The following is a 27,756-nucleotide window of genomic DNA, read 5'->3' on the forward strand; positions in this document are numbered from 1 at the left end:
ATGAACTCTGAGGCAGCCTCTGACCCCTTTCTACCAAGGAAGGCAAATTAAAATCTCCCAACACTTTTAAGTCTGAGAAATTCTACCACCCACTGAGAAAATCAGTAGGTTTCAACATACCAGGTAGGGATGCTGTTATAGTAGAACAGTCCCAACCTGTCTCTAGAGCTCAATATTAACAAGGCATTATGTACAGTTATCGGCAGGACAGGCTCCTAAATGCTTTCAGTATCCTGAATGACAATAGCTATTCCATCTGAAATCCAAATGATGATTGCCTCAGAGAGAGAAATTCTCTTTCGTTCATTTAGGGTCTGTAATTAAACTTGCAGAGAGAAAGGATCTTGATCAAAAGTTGTTTTGTTACATTAAATATTTGTACAGAAATATGCAATCTATTTTGTTAGGGGTATCAAGAGATAATTAAGCATAGGTGTAATTTTATCTTCCAGGAAAAGCACCTGATCTTTAAATTTCATTGCCATCATTTTCTACATGACTGAAGAATTTACTTCCGAACAAAGCAAATATTTTAAAATCTGTTTAGCATAAACAGAATATAATTGATAACTCTTTTCTAGGGTAACTTTACTATTACAGGTATCTACTGTAGGTTGTACTGTATGTAGATTTATGATTGCTATTTAAAATTGTTCAGCGTTTTGTAAAAGCATATTCATTTATCTTTCCAGGGGCTCCTCCAGAAGCAGAAAGAACTGGAAACATGCCTTATTCCAAGTCTTATGTCTCAAGAAGAAAACTTTATTTTGCCACTTTAAGAATTTCAGCTATGATGAATGGATGTTTTGCTGTGTTGGCACTTTATACTGTAATTATGAACCAAGTTTGTAAAATATGGACTTTTGTATATTTAGGATAAACTTCCAGTAATGAAGAATTTTATTTCACATGAAAACGGTATGATAATGTGACTTGTTTACATAATATTTGTATACCTAATTTAAATTTTATGTGAGTATTTAGCATGAGAAATAAAATACTTGAATTTTCAATATCCATGGCTACCTGAGTTGCATTTTAATTGACAATGTTAGCAGTGATTCAGATACATCAATCCATGTTTAATAGCTGTTCCTATAAAAATCTTATTTAAATGATTTTAAACATATAGCAGTTTTGTGTTTATATGGAGTTAATAAGAGCATAAAGAACTCCCAGGTTGTGACCTATATGTACAGAACCATAATGAATGCCAAATAATTATTTTACATTAAAATGTTAAGCCGCTTTATAAACATTGCATTTTGCATGTGTCATGCCTTACCTATATTTAAAATGAGTTGTGAAGCATGTGCTTCTACAAGCAGAAATCACAACTCAAATTTAACTAAAATGGGTTGTTTTAGTAACATGGTTCCTTTCCTATCTGGCAATAAAGTTAATAATTTAAGAAGAATATAACTACACAATAATGTTCAATCAATTAATACTTTTTTGCCTGAATAAAAACTGATAATGTGTATTTTATCTTTACTTTCTGCACGGAATATTTATTGTAGAAGAATAGAATTCATGACATGTTGCTTCAATTTATTCCTTCTCTTAATCATTAATCCCTAATTAAAATCATGGTTTAGCATGCAATCTGAATCAAACATTAAAATGAAACCAATTACATTTAAAGCAATGAAAATCTAAATGCTCAATTCTACAATCTTTCAAGATACCTGTCAGATTTCTTCTGAGAGCAGCATCTTATTTGGAAGAAGAAAAACTAACCTTGCTTTCATCTTACCAGCCTCAAACAGTCTTTTTTCACAACCCTGGAAAGTCACTAGAAGGGCAGGATTAAACCTCTCACCTTCAATCACCCACCCCCAACAACAAAAACAAACTTCAAAGCAATCCCAACATGGAACAAGGGATTACTAATTCAGATGTAATGGAGTCCACATAATAGACATAACAAAGTACAAGCAGTTCCTGGATTGTGAATAAATTCCATTCCCTAAATCTGTCTTTAACTCAAATTTCTATTTAAATTGGAATCTGTATTGCCTATTAATGGAGGACAGCATTGTCCTTCAAACTGAGCAATGCCTTCAGGAACCGCTGAAAACAGGCTGTTTATTAAAAACATAAGAGATTCAGCACCTTGTTGGCTTGAAGAAGGCCATTTGCCATTTTTAATCATAGGCAGCCTGTTCGTATCCAGGGATTATTCTTAAATTGGACATTCTTAACTCAGAAATTGCCTGTATATTGCCAATGCCTTAGGACTGCCTGCAATGGTTTCTAAATTTGATATAAAAATGAATAAAATAATAGAAACCAACTCTTGATTCAGAAATTGAGAAACAGTAAGATTTTTCATAAGCTTTTCTTCAATGGCTTGCATCTTGCATTCAAAGATTCTATTGGCAGAAGGCCAGTTTGGTCTAGTCAGGTTTGGGCAACAAGCCTCTCAGTCAATTCCTGTCACAATCAAATGGATCAGCGCTAAGCTGATCTAAAAAAAAGTGGACCCTCCACTTGCGTGAAAATGCTAGGAATAAAACAAATTCTGTAGAACTGGTCTATTATTTTACTTTACAAACCTGCATTTTCAGGTGGAACTATATCCAGATAACTCAAATACTGAAACACAAATGCTAAATTACAAATTTAAAAATCAGTCATTTGGACAGTTCAAAATCTGAAAACCAAAGTTTTAATACAGACTACTTCATTTTAACTATACCCAACAGATAGAAAATATCTGGTGTTCAGAAGATACTGGTATTTCAGCATGCTTTCACAGCACTATTGCATGTATACTCCTCCTTTAAAAACCAGATTTTAACCAGCGCATCTTTGATTGATCACATACCATCAATGCTGACTCCTAGCATCCACAAATATACTTTCAGTTTATCTTAGTAGATTTATAATAGAGGCTAAAAAGAGGAGGGGAAACGATGCAAACATTTCTGCAAAATAATATTAAAGATATAAAAAACTTAATTTAAACAATTATCAGATTAAGGAGTGATAAGAAAAATCAATGAAAGTACTTAAATATTTCTGGTAGCAACTATTTTATATGTTTTTATTTAGAAAATTTATATTTATGGTTCCCCAGGCCCGCTGACAGAACCACGTCTTCAGGACCTTCCAAGAGAGTGTTAGAGTGGGGGCCAGTCTAATCTCTGGAGGGATGAAATTCCAGAGAGAGGGAGCCACCATAGAGAAGGCCCTTCTTCTGGGTCCCGCCAGATGTATCTCCTTAGGGGACTGGACCCACAACATTCCTTGCCTCCCCGCTCTAGTGGATCGGGTAGATGTGACAGGCAAGAGACAGTCCCTCAGATAACCTGGTCCCAAGCCACAAAGGGCTTTAAAGGTGACAACCAGCAGCTTGAATTGCACCAGGAAGCATATCTGCAACCAATACAGTTCCCACCGGAGAGGTGATACATGTGCACACCGAGGTCTCCACAAAACCATGTGGGCCGCTGCATTTTGCACCAACTGGAGCTTCTGGATGCTTTTCAGGGGCAGCCTCATGTATAGCGTTTTGCAATAGTCAAGACTGGAGGTGACTAGGGCATGAGTGATCGTGAATCAGCATATAGATGATACTTCAGTCCATGGTGATGGATGATCTCACCCAATGGCTTCATATAGATGTTGAATAGGAGTGGAGAAAATACCGAGCCCTGTCAGCTTTGGAAGCCATATTAGGCTGGAAGCTTCCATGCTGCCACCTTCTCCTGTATGGGAAAGTAGGAGGAGGGATTTTTGTAGAGGGATTAGTTTTAGACAAGATAGCATTCTTCCTTTCGGTCAAGGTCAGGCTGATCCTGCATCTGGACGAGTGGTTGGAGTGCTGTCTTGAGATGGGACGAATGGTGATTGGAGCATGCGATCAACTGATGATTGAGGGGTTGGTTTTGGAGGTTTTTTATTTACTGAGGGAAAACCCAGAACTCTCAGATTCAGGCTTTCCCAGATGGGCCAGTATACCTACGCAATTAAAAAGAACTTTGAGAAATGCTCGCTTCAGAGTTTTTAATTGGAGAGGGGTTGTTTCTGGAATGCTGACACTCCAAGCATTCCAAGCACTGCGACTAGGGCATGAGTGATCGTGAATAGGGATTGTTGTCCAGAAAAGGGCATAACTGCACAAACTGGACTTTATGGCCATGACTGCCACCTGCTCTTGGAGCAGGTGTTGAGAGTCCAGGAGAACCCCCAGATTACACAGCCTGACTAGGTGGCTCGGTGGCTAAGACACTGAATTTGTCGATCAGAAGGGTCAGCAGTTCGGCTGTTCAAATCCCTAGTACAGGTCTCCTGAGTCAGCAGGGGGTTGGACTAGATGACCTTCAAGGTCCCTTCCAACTCTGTTACTGTTATCCAGGGTCTGTTTGGGGCAGTGCCACCCCATCCAAGACCAAAGGTGGCAATTCTCCATGGGCCAAAGAATCCCAAACCCAGAGCTCCTTGTTCTTACAAAGGTTGTTTCAACCCGTTGCTCCCCATCCAGCCTCTAACAGCCTCCAAGCACTGCGAAAGGGAGGTCATGCCATCGCTTAACTCACTACGGGCTGAGACATATAGCTGAGTATCATTAGCAAATAGATGATACTTCAGTCCATGATGATGTTGTGGCTCCGTTACCTGAGCCTGTGTCATCAGCAGGCGAGGACTCCAAGAGTGAAGGAGAGGAGTTGGCAAGGCCTCCCTCTCCAGGACCCTCCTCTCTGGCAATGCCTTCAGTGTCCACCGAAGGGCAAGAGATAGGGCCGGGGCCAAGCACGTCCACACAGCCACAGGTGGACAGTGATGAGGGAAATGAGTCTTGGCTGGATCCTCAGCAGCGTCGCAGAGATAAGCGTGCGCAACAGAAGAAAAGGCGTGCCAGAGATTAAGCTGAATCACTGGACCACACCCCACAGGGTATAAAAGGGGGTGAGGTGGCCATTCAGACTCTGTGACGGACAAAACGAACTACTATCGAGTCACATTGCATCTTTGGAAACAACATTATCAGCCTTGGATTTATTTTACGAACTGGACAATGCTTGAACTGTGTGTATTTTGTTTATGAGTAAAGTTCTTGGCAAGCAGCTACTGGGTTGCTGCCAAGCTTCTTATCGGAAGAATTGGTTGTCTGCCAGTTTATTTAACCCCCGGCTGTCTGTTTGTGTGCGTGTGTGAGACGGGGACAGAACAGGTGATGGATGATCTCACCCAACGGCTTCATATAGATGTTGAATAGGAGCGGAGAAAATACCGAGCCCTATGGGACCCTGCAAAGTAGTGGGCAAGGGCTGGATCCCTCACCTCCTATTAACACCAACTGAAAGCGGCCACAGAGGAAGTGAACCAGGATAGCACAGAGCCCCCCATTCCCAATCCCCAAAGCCGCTCCAGAAGGATACCATGGTTGATGGTATCGAAAGCTGCCAAAAGGTCATAAAGCACGACCAATGCCATTTCTGTCCCATATCCAGGCTTGAATCCTGACTGGTAGGGGTGTAGATAATCCATTTCATCCAGAAATCTCTGGAGCTGCCGGGCAACCACCTTCTCAATAACATTCCCCAAAAAGGGAAGACTGGAGACAGGTCAGAAATTATCCAACAGAGTGGAATCCAGCGATGGCTTCTTGAGAAGAAGGCAGACCACAGGCTCTTTAGAGTGCTGAGGCACTCCTGTAGGGAAGCATTAATCACCGCCAGAGTCCTGTCACCTCCTGGGAAGCTTCCACAAGCCAAAAGGGACATGGGTCTAAAACACAGGTGCTTGTGCGCATACGCTAGGATCCTATCCACTTCCTCAGGAGCAACAGGGTCAAATCGTTCCCAGCTAACAGGGCAAGGACCTGCCCCAGAGTCCTCCATCAGACCAGCAATCACGCCAGCATCTAACTGGGAACGAAGTCAATTGATTTTGTCTTCCAGAAAATCCGCAGGTTCCTCAGCACACCCCTTCATGTGTACCTCTGTCTCCTCCTTCCCCAGGAGGAGACAGCTCACCTTCAGCTCTCAAGAAACTCATTGCCACCAGACTGTGATCTAACCATGACAGGGACCAAAGACAAGTCCAATTCCAGGTCACACAGGCACTGCTCAACAAGAACACCAAATCGGGTATGTAACCACTATTCTTAGTCAGGCCCTGGATAACCTGGGACAGGCCAATAGAAGTCATGATTTCCACAAACTCCAGGGCCACCTCTGACCCCACCCCCAGGGATGGCAGATTGAAGTCCCCTAGAACTATAACCCTGGGGAACTCCATTGCCAGCCCTGCAGTGAGGTCGAAGAGCCTGCATAGGGAAACTGCCATGCAGCAGAGAGGCTGGTACAGCAGTAGCAATCCTACCTGATCCCTTAAGCCCAACCTAAGAAAAAGAGTCAGAGCCAGGCATTTGTGGAGCCATGCCCCGGGAGACTGCCAGAGATTCTTTGGAACAACAGCCATACCCCCTCCCCAACCCTGAGGTCTAGGCTGGTGCCATGCTTGATAACCTACTGGGCACATTTCTAAGAGAGGAACACCTCCCTCTGTGCCCAGCCAAGTCTGTTATACAAGCCAGATCTTAAACTATCATAATATTCATAAGGGAATATGCCAGATCTGAAATTTCTAGTTTAAATGATTTTATACAATTTATAAAGTGACATTGCAGATTTTTAACTGCAACAGTATAGTTACCGATATTGATATATCAGTAGTCATTTACAGTCTAATATTAAACTTGCTTTCTCTAAAGAGATCAAAGTAGCAGCATAATTTCTCCCTTACTGCCAAATCTTTTAACGTATTTATGAGGCTGATGGAGAGTTATACATCCAGAATGAATTAGAACTGGTTTGTTTTGTTTAAAATATTTGGCCCTCTAGTTTAAATACAACTCTGGACAGCTCAAAACAATAAAACACAATAACTGAAAAATTATAAACCATAAATTCAAAAAAACTTAAGGTTTTCTAATTCTAGAATTATCTAATTATCCAATTATCTAATCACTATCACAGAGTTTATCATGTTTAAAAATCATGTTCAAAGATAAGCTTCTTGCCAATTACAAGTGGCTAAATCTGTATGAAATGACAAAAATTTTGAACCTATCAGAATTATCCAGAATCATACTGTTTTGTGATTTATAACATGATCAGAGCTTTATCCAATACTTAAGTCTTCAAAGAGCAGATTCTATGTATCTTCTTGATATCTCTGGTTATTTTATGACTTTAATCAGTTACTTAAATATTCTCCAGACATGTTCAATCTTATCTTCTATAAACTAGCCCTTCATTAAAATATGTCAATTTAATACCTTGTCCCTGTTCTTCTAAATATGTTTTACAGCTTACATTCGGAAGCTATTCCCAACGTATTTTTGTTGTTATTCTTAAATGTATTCACTCCATTGTTTGGTTAAAGGCTGCAGCTGAGGGCTTTTTGCTTGGATAGGTTTTTATTTGCCAAACAAAAGAAAGGTGATTTGGGGAATAGGATAAGTATACTCTTACCAATTTGCCTCCTGCCTTTTCCATCACTGCAACTACTTCATGGTAATCATTTTGTGAGTGAATACACCAAAAAAACTGAAATGTGCTCACCATTTAAAACACATGGGAACTCCTGCTTTAAAGCTTTAAATTATTTATGCTCTCTACATCTATTTCTGCTTTTCAATCAAATATGTAGCAAAAATAGCATATTTTATCTCATTTTATTTTCTATTATACATGACTTTAGGTGCCATTTATGGCAGATCAATCCAAAATTAATTCTTCTGTTATGCATTAGTTGCAGTTCTACATTCTAATTGATAATGAAATGCTGTAATTTCTTGACAGATTTTATATGCAGTTAACAGCAAAGCAAGGTTCATATTCATGAAGTGTAAGATATAATAAGCAGCATTTTATTGTTATGAAATGTTTTAATTAAAAAAAATTCCAATTCAGGGATACAAGAGTATATTATGACAGTAACTCCACACAGAGCTATTCTTAACTTCCTTGATGTCAACGAAGCCAGTTCACCTACATATACATAGAATTGAAAGTTTTCTATCAGAAATAACCTGATTTAGTATTACTATGCTGATAAAAAAGAGCTCTGATAACTCTGAATACTAATCAGAGTATTACATAATTTTAGTAATTGCAGAACTTGATGGCAAATGTTAACTTGATCGATAACGATAAATAACCATCTTGGCTGCATCTATTTCATGGAAACAGATGACACAACAAAATGCAACTTGCTAATAAGTCCTCTCTGGACAAATTCTTTTATTCATTTCAAAACAAACTGCATCTACTGTTTATTCTAACTAAGATATGTAACAAAAAATCCAGGATATTTGATGAAGTAACTAGAGTTGACTTTAAAGCGATAGAAAGATTTATACAAAACATTCACATATGTACATAACAGCTATTTTAAAGAAAAAGTGGTTTGAATGTCCTTTTATACTTTACATTAAAAATTATCCTTTCCCTCTTTCACATATGGTTCAGGCAAACATTCAAATTACATAAGTTAGACTTCAAGTTGATAATCTTAATTACATGTGAACTACAAAATGTAAAACTTAAGAAGTGCCAACAAACAAGTTCATTCAAGTACAATATATGTTAAAAATATATATATTTATTTCAAACTTCAGGTGCTTTATCTGATACAGACCATTCATGATTTAAATAAACATGAAAACATCTGAGATAAGAAACAAGAAATGTTTAGATCAGAGACTAGAAATACTTAATTCACTTTTTTTCTAAAAGTCCGCAAGAAATATTTTTAAAAAAGACCTTTCTGCTTTGCTCAATTCTGTTTGGGAAATGGCCTCGAAGAATCACAACTGATATTCCAATTATTGGAGGAAGATGAAGAATGGTCCATATCCATGTTCTGACTATAAGCAGTCAGAAAGCAATTTCCACTTTCCTGCTTTTGACTGGCAGACATAGGGTACGTTGTTCCCAAAAACGTCTGGTGAGTGAGAACGTTAAAATGACTGAATTGAAGAGGCACGCTTAATTGTCTATTGTACATCTGAAAGCTGGGAGGAATTTGTTCATCTAAATTAGTTCTCTCCCCTTCAGCACAGCAGGTAGTTGAAACAGGAGTAACTGGCTGAATATCTGGCATGTCAATTTTAGAAGTCTCTTCTGTCAGAGAGTAGTGTTGTTCTTCAGAAGACAGCAGTGCATCACTTTGAGAGTTTTGCCTAGAGTCTGCTCCATGTGGTCCTTTGGTCTCTGTCTGTAAATCTTCCAAATGGGAATCACAGTTTGAGGCATCATTGCAAACTTCTATTTGTGATGCTTCATCCTCTGAATCCAGAGACATGTCCTCCTCATCCTTTTCATCGTTTTCTATAAGAGCTACATTAAGAAGAGAAAAATCCTACTCTATTGAAATGGAAAGTTTATCTAAAAATACTATGCACTACTCACACAGTTTTAGGCTTCAGGTCTCAAAGTCGCATATCATTTAAGGCTGGTCTTCTGTCATTTTTGTTCACTTACTCAACACACATATAACCCTCTTGTGAACGTCCGGATATTCCGATGCTAAAAGCTTCTGCGCAATGTGTTCATGCTTACTGTTGGGAAACCCCAACCTCCAGCTCCAAAGGATTTAATGTCAAAACAGCATCTAGAGTTATACAGCAGGTCAGAATTTTGTATGAAAATTACCCATCACAATTACCGACACTCTCACTCACTGCTTGTTTTCTACACTTCAGCTCTGTCTTCTTTATCCTAACCCTTTTACATTTCACGGAGTTTCTTGAATACCCTATTAGACCAATTTCATATTAAGATGGTATACAACACTACTACTCTTTCTTACTTTTACAATGTGTTCTACAGTTTAGAAATATTACATTCTTTACTATACTGAATCATATATACACTAGATTCCTCATTTCAAGTAATCTAGCTAGCTACATGTGAGATAAATTAAACTATATTATTACCTGTTTGTTTGTCATAACCACTGGGAGAAGGCAGGCTTTCTTCAGTAACTGAGTTATGGCAGCCAACTAGATTTTTGAAGTTGTGCATAAAGGAACTGACAGTAGTAACCACTATTCCATTATCAGCATAACTTGCAAAGGTTGACACATTCTTTTCTAAGCAAAGAGGGGAAAATGTTGATTATATAATAATAACATTTGTGTGTAGATATATGTAAATATATGTATGAAAATCATAATTATTTTCTACCTGTGAGAAAGACCAAATGCCTCTGCTGAATATTCTGATATTGAAGTTTTATGAGACACTCTAATTCTGGAGTAGTTCGTGTTTGAGAATCACAGCTATGGTATGCCAGAATCTCAACCATGTGTTTCTTTTGATAAGCACTCAGAAGTGCTAGCAAGTTCATGGCGTTTTTATTTGTTCTGTTGGAAGAAAAACAATGTATGATCTGCATTTATATAATATAAGCATTGCAGACAAAATTACCAAGCTGATTTCTAATTTTCTACAGAAAAAGCAAAAATTAAGACCATAGACATTGTTTAAAACAAATGCAGGCTATTAAATGAAAGCATGGTTTTGAAGTATACAAAAAAAAAAAAAACTTGTTATTATTGTTATATTAACTCTTAACTACCAAGAGGGATTTTAAAATTAAAATAGAAAATAATGTTTTCACAATAATTGGGAAATGGTAGGCAAAAAAGAACTTTAACAAATATAAAGAATGATTGATATAGCTACAACCAGACCAATTTCAAATTATCTTTTTTTAATACAGTAATTCTTGCATACCTAATACATACCTTACAAGCTCCTTTAATTTTTTCTGTATTTTACAGTGGATTTTCCATTGCCACTTTTCATCTGGAGTACTCAACTCTTCAAGGAACTTCAGGAACTCATTAAGTTTATCTAATTTTGAAAACAGAATGTAAACCCTAGCTTATATTTCTTAAAATAGGAATTAGATAAATTTGTACAAGATACACAACACAATGCTTGACCACAGCTTTTATTAGTAGCATGTCGCTAGAACAACTCCAGGAGAAAATTACTGACTTCAAGTAAAAATCATGATAGGAAACATGACTTTCATTTGTAAATGTTAATCTTAATTTTTAAAAATCAATTAAATGTATGAGTCTTCCCATTATGTTAAGTTTAGTTGTGAGGTTTACTGTCTCAGTAAGCTAATTTTACAAATGTTACAAAGAAATTCAAAAGCAAATGAAGTATTAAAAATTATAGCCAAATGATTTTATTAGATGTTTTATGCAAATTAAATTTCCCCTGTAAAAATATTTGATTAGAATATAGCAATTGTTTAAATGCTACTCAAGTTTATTGAACTGGCAAATTCCAATTTCCTATATTAAGGTTCAAGTAGACAGAAGCATTTTATCGCTTTGTGGAAGATCCTATAAATAATAAAGTATTTAAAAAAAGATTAATAACATTCCCAAATATTTGTTTTCTTCTTTCCCTGTTTCTCTGCATCCACCTTTCATGCTAAATTTTCATAACAGCATAGTATTACCAGTGTTAGCTCTAATACAAAATTGTGATTAATATAAATCAGTATGTGATGAGCATGAGTCTCTAATAACTGCAATAGTTATTACTGATCTACATTTAAGTACAAGACACTACAGCTAATTACAGGTAGTCCTCAACTTACGACTATTTGTTTAAGGACTGTTCAAAGTTACAACCGCACTGAAAAGGTGACTTATGATCTATCCTCAAAATTATGACCGTCACAACACTCTCTCAGTCATAGAATCACAATTCAGACGCTTAGCAACCAGCTCACATATATGATGATAGTTGCAGCATCCTATGGTGGCAATTTGCAACCTTTCCAGGTGGTTTCTGACAAGCGAAATCAACGGGAACAGTGGGATTCACTTAATGATTATGGTAAAAGTCAGGCTGGGTCACGTGATGACTCAATAACTCATTTAACAACCAAAATTCCAGTCCCAATTTTGGTTGGTGGTCAAGGACTACCTATAACGTCATAAGAATAAGTAAATGATGGACCCAAGGAATCAGGGACATTTCAACTGAGCAACAATAAAAAATAAAGAGGAAATATCTGTGGATTGAGGACATTTATTTCTTATTCTGGACAACACTTCCACATGAATTGTTTTACAAAAAATTCAATTGCTGAACAGTATTATCTCTACTAGTGAAGTAACGTAAGATTTTTTTGCCCTAAAGAACAGGATTTTACAGCATTATTTTATAACATAAAATTCTCAAAGGGTTAGAATAAAGCAAAAAATAGAACCCCAATTACAAACTCCTGTTTCACTATATGAGCCCTAAAATCTATTAGGAACAGGATCTATTAGGAAATAATTTGTGGAGTCTGCCCTAAGCTTTAATGAACATGAGGCTTACCAACACTGACAGATTCCGGGTTGAGAACAGATTCATCAGATACAATGAAGCCACCAGAAACGAACAAGTCATTGTAAGTACGATTTTTCACATCATCCAAACTTTCAACACCAGCAAAACTGACACATGGGAGTCTCTTCAAAGATACTAAGCATGGTATCTATTTAAAGAAAGCAAATAGAAAGAATTAGACACCGGTACGATAAAATAAATTAGTTAAAATTAGACACTTCGTTAACAATAGCATTCCTTATTTATATTAATATCTTGCATTGATAAGTGTATGGCTTACTAGTCTCCTTAGGTTTTTAAGGATATATATAAAATAACAAAGAGTGTGTGCATAAAACAGAAAAAAAATTGATCTCCACATGTGCCATTTACTGTTCTTATCGTCACCCAACCATTTCCGCCCTAGAAAATTATGTTTTGTAGGGGGGGGGGAATCAATACTTTCAGTCCATTTTATAGACCAAATTGTCCAAATTGAACATTTCAGTTTTGCCACAAATACCCAAAACCAGCTGTTCCTCACATAGAACATTCAATCATAATATATATTACACATTACGAAAGCCACTGCAGTGTGCTTAAGTGCATTTCATTTACCTTATGAATTAGATGAGCAATATCTTCATTTTGAATAATTACAAGTAATTTATCCAGCTCGGCTCTTCTTCTCAAGAACTGCTCAGGATGGCACTCTGTATTACCTAATTTAGCAAGATACTCCTAAACCAAGTACAGAAAATGTTAAAGTAATACAATTAATGTTAAACCTAAAAAGAACAATTAGAGATAAACATTCAAAAATGAAACTAAACAAAGCTACAATACAGTATTTTTTCACTATCTTTGAAAAACCTGTTTTAATACACATTATTATTTTAAACTAAATTTTAAACTAAATTTTCCAGCCTATTGCTTGCCTTGCAGCATGAAAGCTAACAATACAAAGCAGTTCAGTTGTTGGACAAGGATTAGGGAGACCAGTTTTATAAATCTTCCTTTAGTCATAGGAATTCACTGTGTGAGTTTGACCATTGCTCACTCTTAGTTCACCCTACCTCAGAGACTTGCTGCTATGAGAATAAAAAGGAGAAGCTTAAGTTCTTGGAGAAAGATGGGATAAAATTCTAACAAATGCCACATTAAAATATGGCATATGCTTAGTGTATCAACAAAATATCCCTTCATTATTTAAAACATCTGTACAGAAAGACAGATTTTTAAACTTCCTGTTTGCTTTAAGTAACTACTATATACCTACTATACTTTACTGAAAGGATGGGAATTCTAAAATCTGTGGCCCATGCTTTTTTCTTTCTTTCTCTTGTGTTATTTTCACCCCAGCAAACTATCAATTTGCAGATTTCCTGTCAATTTTTAAAACATATGGAAAAATAGCTATTATTATCTATCAGCATGACTTCATTAAAATACTCATGCAAAAACATAAATCTGGTTTACCCATGTACAATTCCTACAATTTTCTAAAACAGATGCACAGAACTGACATACACTCATGTACAAAGCTTACCTTTATTTCTTTGCAAAGCAAACTTTCTTGTTCTTCGTGAATGTAGAATTTCACTGTATTTTTTCGTACATCTTCAATAATTTTGAAAATGCTGTCAAACACTTCAGGTCTTAATTGGCTAATAAAACCGGCCAGAGCAGGTTGCTTTGAAATATCTGGTTTATCTACAGGCTTTGAGATCTTCTCTGATTTTGGCAAATTATCAACAGGAGATCCTTTTGGCTCAGCTGTTAACTTTTCCTCTATGTTAGCATTCACCGGCTTGTGTTCTTTTTCTTGTTCTTTTTCTATATCCAAAACTACTGACTGATTCTGCTCATTAATGGCTGCATCTCCCTCTACACTGCTACATGGTGGCTCTGAAAGATGTTCTTCGAAATCATTTGAGGAAGACACAGGCTCCTCCAGGGCCAAATTCAATCCACTACTCGTAACAGAATTATCGCCTGGTCCAGCGCTTCGAGTAAGGGATGCATTCTGGGCACCATATGAACATGATGAAGCAACACTGTTGAGCTTTTCACTTAGTCTTTCTACATATTTATGGACAGCAATATCTGAGGCTTCTAAACATATGAATTCAGAAAGTCTCATAATCCTTTCCTGGGCTGAAAAGACAGGTTTTGATGTTCCACTGACATACACAATATTCTTCTCCTGCAAGGTTTCCTGAATCTTGTTGGTAAAGATGTTATACTCTTCTAATATGGCTGTTTCTATTATTCCACTTACTGAATGTTTACTTGACACATAATTATTTGTTTCATATTCACATTCTTCTTCGGATTTCACCTCTTGACTTGTGTGTATTTTATCTTCTATTCCTTCTTTCGGTAGGTCTGAAAAGGCACAGTATGCAAATTCATAATCAGAACTTCTTGGCCTGTTTATAATGCGAGGATCTTGTTCACAAGCATCCTTTGGTACTGAATAAGCAAACAATTCATCTGGAGACTTCAAGCCTATACAAGAAAAGTTGGTAAATTACCTTTAAAGAATATGCACTGAATAAGTATATTGTCAACATTAATGTATTCTGAATGTCACTTTAATTGATAAATATTTTAAAAACCATTCATTATTATAAGCATATGTCAATATGTCAATATATTACCCAAAACATAGATGTTGAGACATAAGGAACAGCATGTTGGCTTGCAAAGTAGTCTCTGGATTACAGATTTTTCACATAAAATATTGCAGACATGTTTGAAATAAAACTGGATGTTTGTGCTTTTGGCTCACCAGCCAAATCTGAAAAAGTGATCAGTGCTATTGATGCCACTAAATAATATGCATTCAGCATAGGTATGTTCAGGAGAGGCAGCAGAGTCAATGCTTTCTCTACTAAAACCACTATATGAAAGCCTTGATTGATATATAAATGTATTTATATGAATGTATTATGTATAAAATACATAAAAATATAAAACTCTCAGATGCTGAACTAAAGATTTCAGGATATTGCAATGTGGCCTATCCCAATAGTAGCACTTAATAGTAAAAAGCAGTAAGTTTACATGGAAAAATAAAGACTATTAAACTTCATTAAACCTAATATGACGTAGTACAAACACACATGCTGCATAAGCATTCAAATGGAATTTTCCATTAAGATGCTTCCTGATGCTTTCATCAAGTTAATTTTTGCACATGTAAATGGTTTTTTGGTATTTCAACAAATTTTCCTTCAACTTTATGATCATTAATTTAACAGATCATAAGAAGAATCTACTTCAAAACCAAAAGTTCTTATAAAATTTCCAGTGACAAATTTATACATAATGTATTTCCAGTAGCCAGTACAGGTAGTCCTCAGCAAATTGACCTCAACATGACATAAGTAGTTCAACAAGTTAGTGCAAAGTGATATATCAACAGACACAGACATTCAGAAGCATACACAAAAACATTGCAAACTTCATATATATACAAATAATGGCATAATGAATCTGGGCTGCCAGTAACTGATCAGTTAAGGTAAATTGGATTAATGGCAGATAACTTAAATGTCATCCTAGAACAGGGGTGTCAAACTGGATTTCTTCAAGGACCGGATCAGCATTGTAATTCTCCTCTGCAGGCGGGGGGGGGAGGAGGGGGAGATGGGATGGATGCCTCCTGCAGGTTTTCCAGGCTGGCCCTGCAGATTTAAGCAACCTGCGGGCTGGATCCGGCCCACAGGCCTTGCGTTTGACACGCCCCTGTCCTAGAGTGTGGGTGCTACCAATAAAACAATTCTTAAGCTTGGAATCTTACAAATTAAACATAAATGTTTATTACAGTAAAATTCTTATGAACATCTACATTTTGAGCATTATGTACAATTCCAAACAGAATACTGTATCTGAAGAAAGATATTGTAGATAAGGGGTCCCCAACCTCAGGGCTGCGAATCAATACTGATCCGTGGTCTGTTGGGAACTGGGCCGTGGAAGTGTTAGGCGAGTGCATGAAACTTCATTTGCACATGCAGGGGATCTAAATTGCATGCGCAAACCCATCCCCTCCCCGCTGCCGCCACTAGCACTGCCAGTCCATGGAGCCAAAAAGGGTAGGGACCACTGTTGTAGAGCTCAAAATGGTGCTAAGAAAAGCATTAAAAAGATCAGATAGATCTGATGATGATAATAACTCTTATACAAGTAAGACTACAGCAGTTTTTGGAGCAGAAGTAAGTAGAAAGGAAGAAACGGCTAGATATCCATATGAGGATCAAAATAAAATTCTCTCCGTTCTTCATAAACTTGTAACTTGTTTTAGTTATCACTTAACATTGGTGACTTAGCCACTATTTCTTAGAGCTACTTATGCACACACACCAATGTTTACATGATCACATTTTGAGCATTTGGTAACCAGCTCACATTTACAGATGCTAGCAGTTGCCAGTTTGCCAGTTTCCTGAGTTTATTTCTGGTTTCCAGCAAAAAGTGCCCATTGAGTATACTGTATTTGTTTATTGACGATGGTGTTCACTTAACAATTGCCAAAAAAAGGTCATAAAATCAGGCAGGGACATGTGGTGACCTCCTTCCAAACATAATTCCAGTTTCAATTACAGTTGTAAATCAAGGAATACCTGTAGTTGATATTTCTAAATGCCGAGAGTTTCAGGACAGATAAAAGGAAGTATTTCTTTATTCAAGCATAATTAAACTGCAACTCACTGTCACAGTTGGTGATGGCCACCAATGTAAAAGGGAACTAAATGTATTAATGTAGAATCAGACTATCAATTGGCCACTAATCTTGAAGGATGCTTACTATCTCCAGGAGCATTGGTAGCATAACTTAAATATCAGATGTTGGGAAACAAGAGAGGAAGCAATTGCCTTCTTCTCCTTGTTTGGGAGGCTCTTTAAATACACTGTTTGGCCACTGTGTGACTGACTGACCAAAGAAAGAAGCTCTGACCCAATCCAGGGGGAAATTTCTATAGCTTATGCCCGAACTTTAGAAGGGAATTAAACGAAGGTCAATGTATTATGAAATTTGGAAATTCCACAAAATGTTGCTAAAAATATGGTTTTAAATGAATTATACATTTATATTATGTCAGCATTACATATATAATTTAATAAGATCATGAGACTCTAGACTCTTAAGATTTGAGACTCTAGAAGAGAGTGCAGAGAAGAACAACGAAGATGATTAAGGAATGAAGGCTAAAACATAGAAAGAACAGTTGTTGAAACTGTGTATATCTAGTTTAATGAAAAGAAGGACTGGGGTGACATGATAAGAGTGTTCCAGTATCTCAGGGGTTGCCATAAAAAAGAGGGAGTCAATGTATGCTCCAAAGCACCTGAAGGCAGGACAAGAAACAATGGATGGAAACTAATCAAGGAGAGAACCAACCTAGAATTAAGGGGAAATTTCCTGACGGTTAGAACAATTACTCAGTGGAACAACTTGCCTCCAGAAATTGTGAATGCTTCAACACTGGAAGTTTTTAAGAGGAGATTACATAACTATTTCTCTGAAATGGCATAGGGTTTCCTGACAGAGAAGGGGCCTGGACTAGAAGACCTCTAAGGTCCCAGTTATTCTATTCTGTTATGAAACTATTTTCTACACATTTATACTTTATGATTAACATGATCTAATATATAGAAAGCAAAATGACTTCCGCAAATTTTCAAATTTAATAGAATTAATGTTCAAAATTTTAATAAAATTAAGGGATCCCTTAAATTATATGCTAGTTTATTAGTACAAGCTCCTAATTGTGATAGCATAGTAAGAACCAAATTCTAGTGTTTGTTTGTTTATTTGTTTATTTATTTATTTATTTATTTATTAGTTCGATTTATATGCCACCCTTCTCCAGAGACTCAGGGCGGCTTACAATGCATTAAGCAATAGCCTCCATACTTTTGTATATACCTGCTTAGTAGGGCTTTTTGGCTGCCCCTAAGCGGTGTTCTATTTTATACAAAGTCAGCTTATTGCCCCCACAAATCAGGTCCTCATTTTACCTACCTCGAAAGGATGGAAGGCTGAGTTAACCTTGAGCCTGGTGAGAATTGAACTCGCAGTAATTGCAGGCCGCTGGCAGCTAAGTGCTACTTTAACAGCAGCAGTTTAGTCTGCTGCGCCACTAGGCTCGTGTTGAGGATGAATATAAATGTAAAATATTCAAATACACATCTAAATAAAAATTATCTTATTTCCAAATGCCACAAATATATGAATTATCAGTGACAAAGTATTGTTACTTCAGCTAAGTAAAAATTGCTTCTTCCCCAAATGCAAACAGGTAAGAAACATCAATATTTTATTTCTTCCCATATTATGACTAAAAACATAGTTTTTTTGCAAACAAAAATGTTTCCCAAGTGACAGTAACAAACTGTCAAGTATTTATTTACCAATGCGATAAGAAGGGGACGGTGCAGTGGCTTAGTGATTAAGACACTAAGCTTGTCGGCTGGAAAGACCGAGCACCATGCAATGGGATGAGCTCCCATCCTCGCCCTAACTCCTGCTAACCTTGCAGTTCAAAATCAGACAAATGCGAGCAGATAAATAGGTACCACTTTGGTGGGAAGGTAACAGCACTATGACATCATGCTGGCCACATGACCGCGGAAATATCTTTGGACAGTTCTGGCTCAATGGCCTTGAAACAGAGATGAGCATCGCCCCCCATAGTCAGCAATGACTAGTGGAGTAAAGTCTGCAGGGACTCCTTTACCTCAATAAGAAACAAGCCAGTCTGTCACCTGGGTTTGCAAGTTTACTTCCTTAAGCAGATTTCTAGAAATCTATCCACATGCAAATATCAGAAGCAACTCTACAAAATTAAACAGGTGAGAACAATGTGAAACCCTCCCATGTTTTTTTTTGGAAAAATAAAAAACATGAATTATTTATTTTAGAATAGCATTTAAAATACATTTACGTATCTCTATCGATATGTACTAAAGCCCTTTGCAATCCCCACATAACCTCCAAAAACTATGCAATTACAAATACTTTTTTTAGACCATTGCAACTCCTACGATGAAGAGACATGCCACAAGTGCAAGAATGAGTGTGGGTATTTTAAGTGGGCTGCATTTCTCAAGTTTCAAACTCCGAATATACTTGCTTCAGTGGATTAATTTCCCCAATTATGTGTAAAACTGGTTGGTTGGTTTTCAGTCTTCCGAAAATTTAATGGCTTCTTTTTCAGCTACCTGGATAGCAATGGACATATGCAGTGAAGACCATCCTTCTCACCTGTTTGGTTATCTCCAAGCTTTCTCAGTTGATCCTCAGGAACTCTTCCTACCCCTCCTGAGGGAGAGCAGCAGTTAGCAAGTTTAGAGTTTCTCAATATATATAAAGTACATCCTTTCATACTTTTTTGTTCTATAAACCAATTTAAATAGACATTAGCTCATATCAGAGAATATAAAAATAATATTATTAATTTCAAGTATCTTTGGATCTCGTGGAATTGTGTTTTCATTCAAGATTTTAATTCCAGAATTGATTATATCTATAAACACTGCAAGAACCAGCAGGCTAGAAATTCCTGTGTTAAATCATTTCTGGTGTACTAGAGGCTTGAGCTCCCCAACCATGCTACTGCTGCTTCCACACCCATATTACTTCAATAATTTCACATTTTTCATTGAAAAGATAGTTTTCATTTAGTCCATAAAAAAAATATGGAAATTACCACTAAAAGCAAGTAGATCCAGAAATAGCATAATACAATGCAGTTAAGTTTTATCTCTTAGTAGCAATATAGTGTTTTAGAAGAAAACTGGGCTTCAAATGAATTAATGTGATGCAGCAATTTTAAAAAAGCCATCCTGTTGAACAAATTGTGTTTTAAAAAGAACCCTTGAGAAATTAGCCTCAGATGAATTCATATCACCTTTTTTTGCATAAACTAGCATAACCATGGTTTTACATAGTTCTGGAAATTTAAAAAAAAGTTAAAATGAACTGTTAATGAGAGAAATCTCATTTTTTAAACATTTTAGAGGCAAAAGTTTCTATTGGCAATCTGAACCCAATATAGTGTTTACAACATTATTGGAACAGAATTTATTTATAAATGTTCTGCCAAGTTCCCCCATTATCTTAAATAAATACACAGGTATGTGGTGTAGTGATCACAAAAATCTAGTAACTAAAATCTAGTAACCAAATGCAGTCCATTAAGCCATTATATTCAAAAATTCTATGAAAAATTGCCCCACCAATAGAAGTATTTGTTCAATTTCATTCTAAAGGAAAATAATTAAAGCATGCTAGTCTTTAACTTGCCACATAATCCTCTATAAGTTTATTCTTTTACTATGGAATAGAACCACCACACCTCTAGAGACCACGTAACTTTTTTCATTTTTTGTAAGTTCTATGTCACTAGTTGCATATACGCTCATGATGGTTCTTGTTATTTGTAACACCATGTTATGTTACAGCTGACCATCTCTATAGCAAGAAAATAAACACCAAAATACAATTATTAACCTCCAAACTATCTAGACAATGTGTTAAATCCAACATAAAAGCTAACTATTTATTTAGGAGATTTCTATTGCTGTCTATTCGCACACGGAGACTCAAGGCAGCTTACAATATAAAAATATCATATAAAAAACAATAAACTCCCCACCCCCCTGCCCTGGCGACAAAACATCATACGAGCCATTTAGTGGGCTCCATCCCACTCTGCATTCTCCATGCCCGCTGGCAGAACCGGGTCTTCAGAATCTTCTGGAAGAGTGTTAAGAGTGGGGCCTTTCTAATCTCTGGAGGGAATATGTTCCAGACAGAGGGAGCCACCACGGAGAAGGCCCTTCTTCTGGTCCAACCAGGTTTAACTCCCTAGGGGATGGGATCTGCAACATTCCTTGCCTCCCCGCTCCATACCTGCTGGGTTGGATAGATGTGACCGGCAAGAGACGGTCCCTCAGATAACCTGGTCCCAAGCCATGAAGGGCTTTAAAAGTGACAACCAGCAGCTTGAACTGCACCTGGAAGCAAATCAGCAACCAATACAGTTCCCACCTGAATTTATAGCGTTTTGCAATAGTCAATACTGGAGGTGACTAGGGTATATACGAGTGATCATGAATAGGAATTGTTGTCCAGGAAAGGGCGTAACTGCAAACTGTAGTTGCACTAAGGCACTTTCTGGCCATGACTACCCACCCCCCCACTCTTTGAGCAGAAGTTGCGAGTCTAGGAGAACCCCCAGATTACGCACAGGGTTTGTTTGGGGCAGTGCCACCCCATCTAAGACCAAAGGTGGCAATTCTCCGTGGGCCAAAGAACCCCAAACCCAGAGCTACTTGTTCTTACGAAGGTTCAGTTTCAACCCGTTGCTCCCCATCCAGCCTCTAACAGCCTCCAAGCACTGCGAAAGGGAGGTCATGCCATCGCTTAACTCACCACGGGCTGAGACATACAGCTAAGTATTCATCAGCATATAGATGATACTTCAGTCCATGGTGATGGATGATCTCACCCAACGGTTTCATATAGATGTTGAATAGGAGCAGAGAAAATACTGAGCCCTACGGACCCTGCAAAGTAGCGGGCAAGGGCTGGATCCCTCACCTCCTATTAACACCAACTGAAAGCAGCCACAGAGGAAGTGAACCAGGATAGCACAGAGCCTCCACTCCCAATCCCCAAAGCCGCTCCAGAAGGATATCATGGTTGATGGTATCGAAAGCTGCCGAGGTCAAGTAGAGTAAGGATGTATGCACTACCCCATCCCGCTTCTGCCAGAGATCATTCAAAAACATGACCAATGCCATTTCTGTCCCATATCCAGACCTCAATCCTGACTGGTAGGGGTCTAGATAATCCATTTCATCCAGAAACCTCTTGAGCTACCACGCAACCATCTTCTCAACAACCTTTCCCAAAAAGGGAAGATTGGAGACAGGTCAGGAACTATCCAACTGGGTGGAATCCAGCAATGGCTTCTTAAGAAGAGGGCAGACCACAACCTCCTTAAAATGCTGGGGCACTACTCCCTCCTGTAGGGAAGCATTAATCACCGGCAGAGTCCACCAGCCTGTCACCTCCAGGGAAGCTTTCACAAGCCAGGAGGGACATCGGTCTAAAACACATGTGCTTGCGCGCATATTCCCTAGGATCCTGTCCACTTCCTCAGGAGCGACAGGATCAAACTGTCCCCAGCTAACAGGGCAAGAACCTGCCTCAGGGGCTTCCACTGGACCCGCAACCATGCGGGAATGAAGTTGAGCGATTTTATCTTCCAGAAAATCTGCAAATTCCTCAGCACACCCCTTCAGGTGAACCTCAAATCTCCTCCTTCCCCAGGAGGTGGCTCACCTTAGAGGGTCACTGGGCGATTATCTGCAGATGTAATTAGTGCAGAGAAGTATTTACACTTCGCCACACAAATCGCCACGAGATAGGCCTTAATAGCAGCTCTTACCCATGTTCGATCAAGTTCATCCCTTGTCTTCCACCAGTGGCACTCTAGACGTCTCTTCGTCCATTTCATCCCTCTCAGTTCCTCTGTATACCATGGAGGACAGAGAGGTCTACGGGTGAGGAGAGGTTGCATGGATGCAATCCTATCCAGTCACCTTCCTATTCCAAACAGTGACACAGATCTGCAGTTATAACCCCCAGCTCCTTCTGGAACCCATAAAAGTCCATTAGTCGATGGGGGTGGACCAATCTAATGGGTCCTGACAGGGGAACCAAGGACAAGTCCACCAATTCCAGGTCACATAGGCACTGCTCCGACAAAAACACCAAATCGGGTGTGTAATCACTATTCCTAGTCGGGCCCTGGATGACCTGGGACAGGCCCATGGAAGTCATGGTTTCCATGAAATCTCAAGCTACTTCTGACCTAGCCCCCAGGGATAGCAGGTTGAAGTCCCCCAGAACTATAAGCCTGGGGAATTCCACCACCAGCCCCACGGCGAAGTCCAGGAGCCCGGGTAGGGAAGCTGCCACACAGTAGGGAGGCTGGTACAGCAGCAGCAATCCCACCTGATCCCTTGAGCCCAACCTAAGAAAAAGGGTCTCACAGCTGGGCACTTGTGGAACCGTGTTCCTGGAGGCTGCTAGAGATTCCTGCTTTAATACAATGAAAGGACAGATTCATAACCTGAGTTTCTTCCTCAGTCATAGAATTCCGTTGTTCCATCTCAACTGATTGCTGCAGAGCACCTTAGCTAAATTCAAAATAGTATATTTAAAAACATGTTTCCAAGAACCAACAATATAAACAAAGGACTCAAAATATAAAGTCTCCACTAACAGAAGTGGAGATCAGCCTGTTGTCAACTGTCATGAACTAGCTGAATAGCCTGGAAGTAAAAATATGTTATTAAAAACATTCCATATCCTCTGTGATATTTATAACTGGATATCTAAAAGATACAAAGATTTGAACTTTATACTTATCTTATTACTCACCTGTAATGGGAATCAGTTTCCAATGTATTTCAGTTGCCTCAGAATTGTTTGAGTTGGAACGCTGTCTATGATAATTCTGTTCAAGGGGTGTGCTAGGACAGGGACTAACACAACCATCAAAGCTGCTTATGCTTCCTGTGCTTGTTTCCTAAATAAATACATAGTACTTCAATTGTTAATTATGTGGTGCTATGTATATTAATATAGCATATGTTAAGTGCATGTGTTTGTGTCCATGTGCATCCATGAGAATATGTATTTATACACACACAAAATTTTAGCACTGTTAATTTTAATCATTTCAATATACAATCTTCAAAAATTAAAACATTTTTGTACTATATTGATTTAAATAATCAATTAAGCACTACTATGATATCCCTATCTATATTTACTGTGGCTCTTATTTTCAGGATATTCAAGTACAATTTGAATTAACTGATTTACTCACACACAAGTCACTTTCAGACAGAAAAGAAAAGCAATTGTCAAGGTTTCAGACTGGTGATAGCGCCAACAATACTTTTAAAAAGTTATTTACTATATAAGACAGTGGTGAAATGTAAAATTTGTTACTACCAGTTCTGTGGGCGTGGCTTGGTGGTGGTGGTGAGGGTAATATGACTGAGTGGGCGTGGCCAACTTTTTTTTTTACTTTTAAAACCATTTTTTCTACAACCTCTTCAGCCGAAGAGGTTGTAGAAAAAATGCTTTTAAAAGCCTCTGATGATCCCAGCTGAGCTGCACGATCATCACAGGCTTTTTTTTTTATTATTTTTAAAAGTATTTTTTCAGCCAGAGGTTGTAGAAAAAATGGCTTTTAAAATTTTTTTTAAAAAAGCCTCCGATGATTGCGTGGCTCAGCTGGGCATTGGGGGGGGGGAACAGGGATTTTTGCTACCGGTTCTCCAAACCACCCGCCTCCATCACTACCGGATCGGGTGATCGGTCCGAACCGGGTGCATTTCACCCGATATAAGATATATTTCACCTGGAAGTGTTGTTTTGTTTCAGGTGGAAAGAAGCAATTCTAGAGGAAGTAACCCTTCCCAGGCTCCCAAGATCAATTTTATCTCTTGATCTCTTCCAATGAAGGAATGATTATGCCCTCCCCATTACCAACTGAACAACCAACACAAACCGCAGTCACAAACAGTACAAGAGTTTTTTTTTAAAAAAAATTCATCTTCAACTCTCAAATTGCCAATACATGACAAGCATAGCAAGCCAGATAAGAAGCCCTAGTCAAATGTTTGCTTGTGCCTATTTTGTTACCTTCTCTATAGATACTCACTATTTTAAATCTACTGACAAGTTGATTCGAGTTAGATTTTCCCACTGAAAATGACATTAACAAGTATAACACAATTGTTCAATATAGCGAAGTTTCATGATACCCAATTATCTTTAGCTTCACTAATCTGATCTGCCCTGACTTTGAACTGTGAGACTTTTTAATTGCTCTTGAAGTTAAATTGCAACAGATTTGCAAAACGGAAACATTCTTACTTTTAATGGTAGTATATGATCTGGATCCATTTCAATAGTGGAGGCATCGAGAGAACTAGGCAAACTTGTTGCACTTCTTTCTAGCATGACTGGGCTTTGGAGATCCTTGAATTGAGTATTTTCAAGTGTAGTGTTAGGAAGCTCGGGTTCTTCCTTGATCTTTGGTGGAATGGGATTGTATTCAACTGGTTGCTTTGAATAATTTTCTGACGCCTGTTTAATCAATCTTGCTGTTTGAAAATCCGTATTAGTAAGCACTTCCGAAAGTAATTTCAAAACACCACATAGGTCAGGAATTGGAGGATCACCAATGTTCTGTTGTCTCAAATCAGTATCACGCCCACCCAGATCAGCTATCATCGAAAGAAGTGATTCTGGTGCTCTGTCATCTAGAAATCCAGCTGGGGTAGGAGTAGAAATATACAGAAAAAACAAATATTATGCTAAAACTTTTCGACTATCCATTCATCAATTGATGGATATGATACACACAAGAAAACACATTTCTAAGCCTAGTGAAAAAAAGTGTTCAATGGCAAAAACGGATGTGCTCTTTGTATAAAATATCAGCAATTACATTTATACTGATCCTCAAGCCCAACACCTTGCTTCCTGGGTGACCACAAGGAAATCTCACATTTGCTGACTAGACTTGGAAATCAAAACAAAATCTCCAAAAGGCAGCAGTTGCAAACTAATAGTTTATTATTGCCAGTATATGGATATTTTCAGCCAATAACCAGGAATTGGGTTTGACTCAATGTAGATTTTTACTTACTTAAATGTCAGGGACTTAAATCTTCTGCACTGCAAGGTTCCATACCCACAAAAACTGAGAGAATATGCTCAATGCCAAGCCACATAACAAAAATGCTGAATTTTTAACTAATATAAGCAATAAATATGTATGAATATAAAATCCAATCATTCAATATGAGAAATTTTTAATTTGCGTTAAGATTCAAAGTATAAGAAACATGCTATAACAATGAGCTACATTTATATTTATTTACTTAAACTCTATAGTTAATACAGAGTTACTTACCTTCATTGTTTTCTAAAGTATTGCTCATTTTTAACTGCTTTTGTGGACTCTCTCCTTTACTTTCACATTTTCGTTTCCGCCTGCTTTCATTTCTATTGTCTTCTGAGTCAGATTCTCTATCTACATTTTTCTTTGTATAATGAATTAAATTAATCAGATCTTCAATATTTCCTCTATCACGATCTCCAGAGCGAGCAGACTTTCTGTTCGCAGCTGTATTTTCATATTTTGATCCATTTCTTTTTCCAGCTTTTCCTCTTGTAAAATCAGATTCATCTTCCAGCGGTTCATAATCTGAAACAGGACTGAACTGCTGAGGTTTTCTATTACTGTCCATTATTTTCTTCACTTTAGAAATAGGAACCTGGTATGTTTCTGAACCAAAAATATAGGAATGCAAACAGCTCTCAAGATGGGATTTATTTTTAGGACCAGGATACAGAAATGTTCTCTCATCCAAGTTTCCTTTATATTGATGTAAAACAAATTCTTTATATTTACTGTATCGTTTAAAATAGTCATTTATATATTTTTCCATCAAAATATTCAAGCTAGACTTAGAATCTTTGCGAGAATGTACATATGCATAATGCAATGACTGGATAAATCTTGGAAGTTCTGGTATAAATTCATGGGTTTCATCCAATACCATCGTATTCTCATTTTTCTGATCATTTTTGTGCACTATGTTCAGAATGAGATAAAAAAAAGGAGGGGGATCAGTAAACACCATTCCTTGAATAAACTTACACAATCTGCCTTTGCTTAGTGAAATCAACACATGCATTTTTCATGCAACACATCATTTTACCTTAATAACAACTAAGAAGAAACGTAACATGCTCAAGATCTATCTTGGAATTCCTATTCTGCTTGTTCTTTAAGATAAAATACTGAGATATTTCTCACATGTTCATCAGGAAGGATAATGAAGATGGTAGGCATGGAAAAAGGGGCTTTTTCAACAGTATACTTAGTACTTTAAACAAGAATTTGACAAATCTTTGTATAATAGGTGTATACTTGGTGTGAAAAAATTGCCTACAATACAGATTGTTCATTGGACTGCTATTCCTTTATACCAATGTTTGTTACTGCTTTACTGGAAGACTAAATATCTGATTTTGTTGCTAGTTTTTATTAAATGCAATGTCTTCAATGATTCTGGAAATAATTTTGAAAGGGACATAAAGCCTTTTAAGTAATAAATACTGTACCATTTAACACCACACAATTTCATTTATAAGTATTTTCAATTTACCTATCCATCAACAACCTGTTTTGTCATACTAATTAATACATGCTTATTTTATACATGCACCCACACACTCGCCAGTGAAATAATCAATATATCATTTGTATAATAGCTG

At 37.5% G+C, this 27,756-nt stretch overlaps 2 protein-coding genes across 13 annotated transcripts in view; one reads left to right on the forward strand and one right to left on the reverse strand.

Moving 5' to 3' along the window:
• Positions 1-1,015, forward strand: part of CCDC66 (coiled-coil domain containing 66) — a 38,151-nt gene extending 37,136 nt beyond the window's left edge. For all 3 annotated transcript variants that reach the window (XR_015732668.1, XM_034436777.3, XM_087887869.1), the window contains one exon: positions 693-1,015. Coding sequence is in view for 2 of the 3 variants with exons in the window: in XM_034436777.3 (XP_034292668.2) it covers positions 693-779 (87 nt within the window). In the remaining variant the exon portion in view is untranslated. The remainder of the gene's footprint in view (positions 1-692) is intronic.
• TASOR (transcription activation suppressor) overlaps positions 1-27,756 on the reverse strand; it is a 67,129-nt gene that overhangs the window by 10,921 nt on the left and 28,452 nt on the right. For 2 of the 10 annotated variants that reach the window (XM_034436747.3, XM_087887863.1), the window contains exons 14-24: positions 26,387-27,070; positions 25,342-25,742; positions 23,833-23,980; positions 19,642-19,698; positions 13,915-14,876; positions 12,984-13,106; positions 12,375-12,534; positions 10,769-10,877; positions 10,206-10,384; positions 9,956-10,111; positions 7,884-9,356 (exon numbers count right to left, since the gene is read on the reverse strand). In XM_034436747.3, the coding sequence (XP_034292638.1) occupies positions 8,794-9,356; positions 9,956-10,111; positions 10,206-10,384; positions 10,769-10,877; positions 12,375-12,534; positions 12,984-13,106; positions 13,915-14,876; positions 19,642-19,698; positions 23,833-23,980; positions 25,342-25,742; positions 26,387-27,070 (3,542 nt within the window). In that variant the 3' untranslated portion in view covers positions 7,884-8,793. Of the gene's footprint in view, positions 1-7,883; positions 9,631-9,955; positions 10,112-10,205; positions 10,385-10,768; positions 10,878-12,374; positions 12,535-12,983; positions 13,107-13,914; positions 14,877-19,641; positions 19,699-23,832; positions 23,981-25,341; positions 25,743-26,386; positions 27,071-27,756 lie in introns of those variants that run through there. The other 8 variants (XM_034436760.3, XM_087887865.1, XM_034436754.3 and 5 more) reach the window with 5 other exon arrangements.

The sequence above is a fragment of the Pantherophis guttatus genome, chromosome 2, assembly GCF_059756535.1.
Source record: "Pantherophis guttatus breed Tessera chromosome 2, ASM5975653v1, whole genome shotgun sequence".
Lineage (NCBI taxonomy): Eukaryota > Metazoa > Chordata > Lepidosauria > Squamata > Colubridae > Pantherophis > Pantherophis guttatus.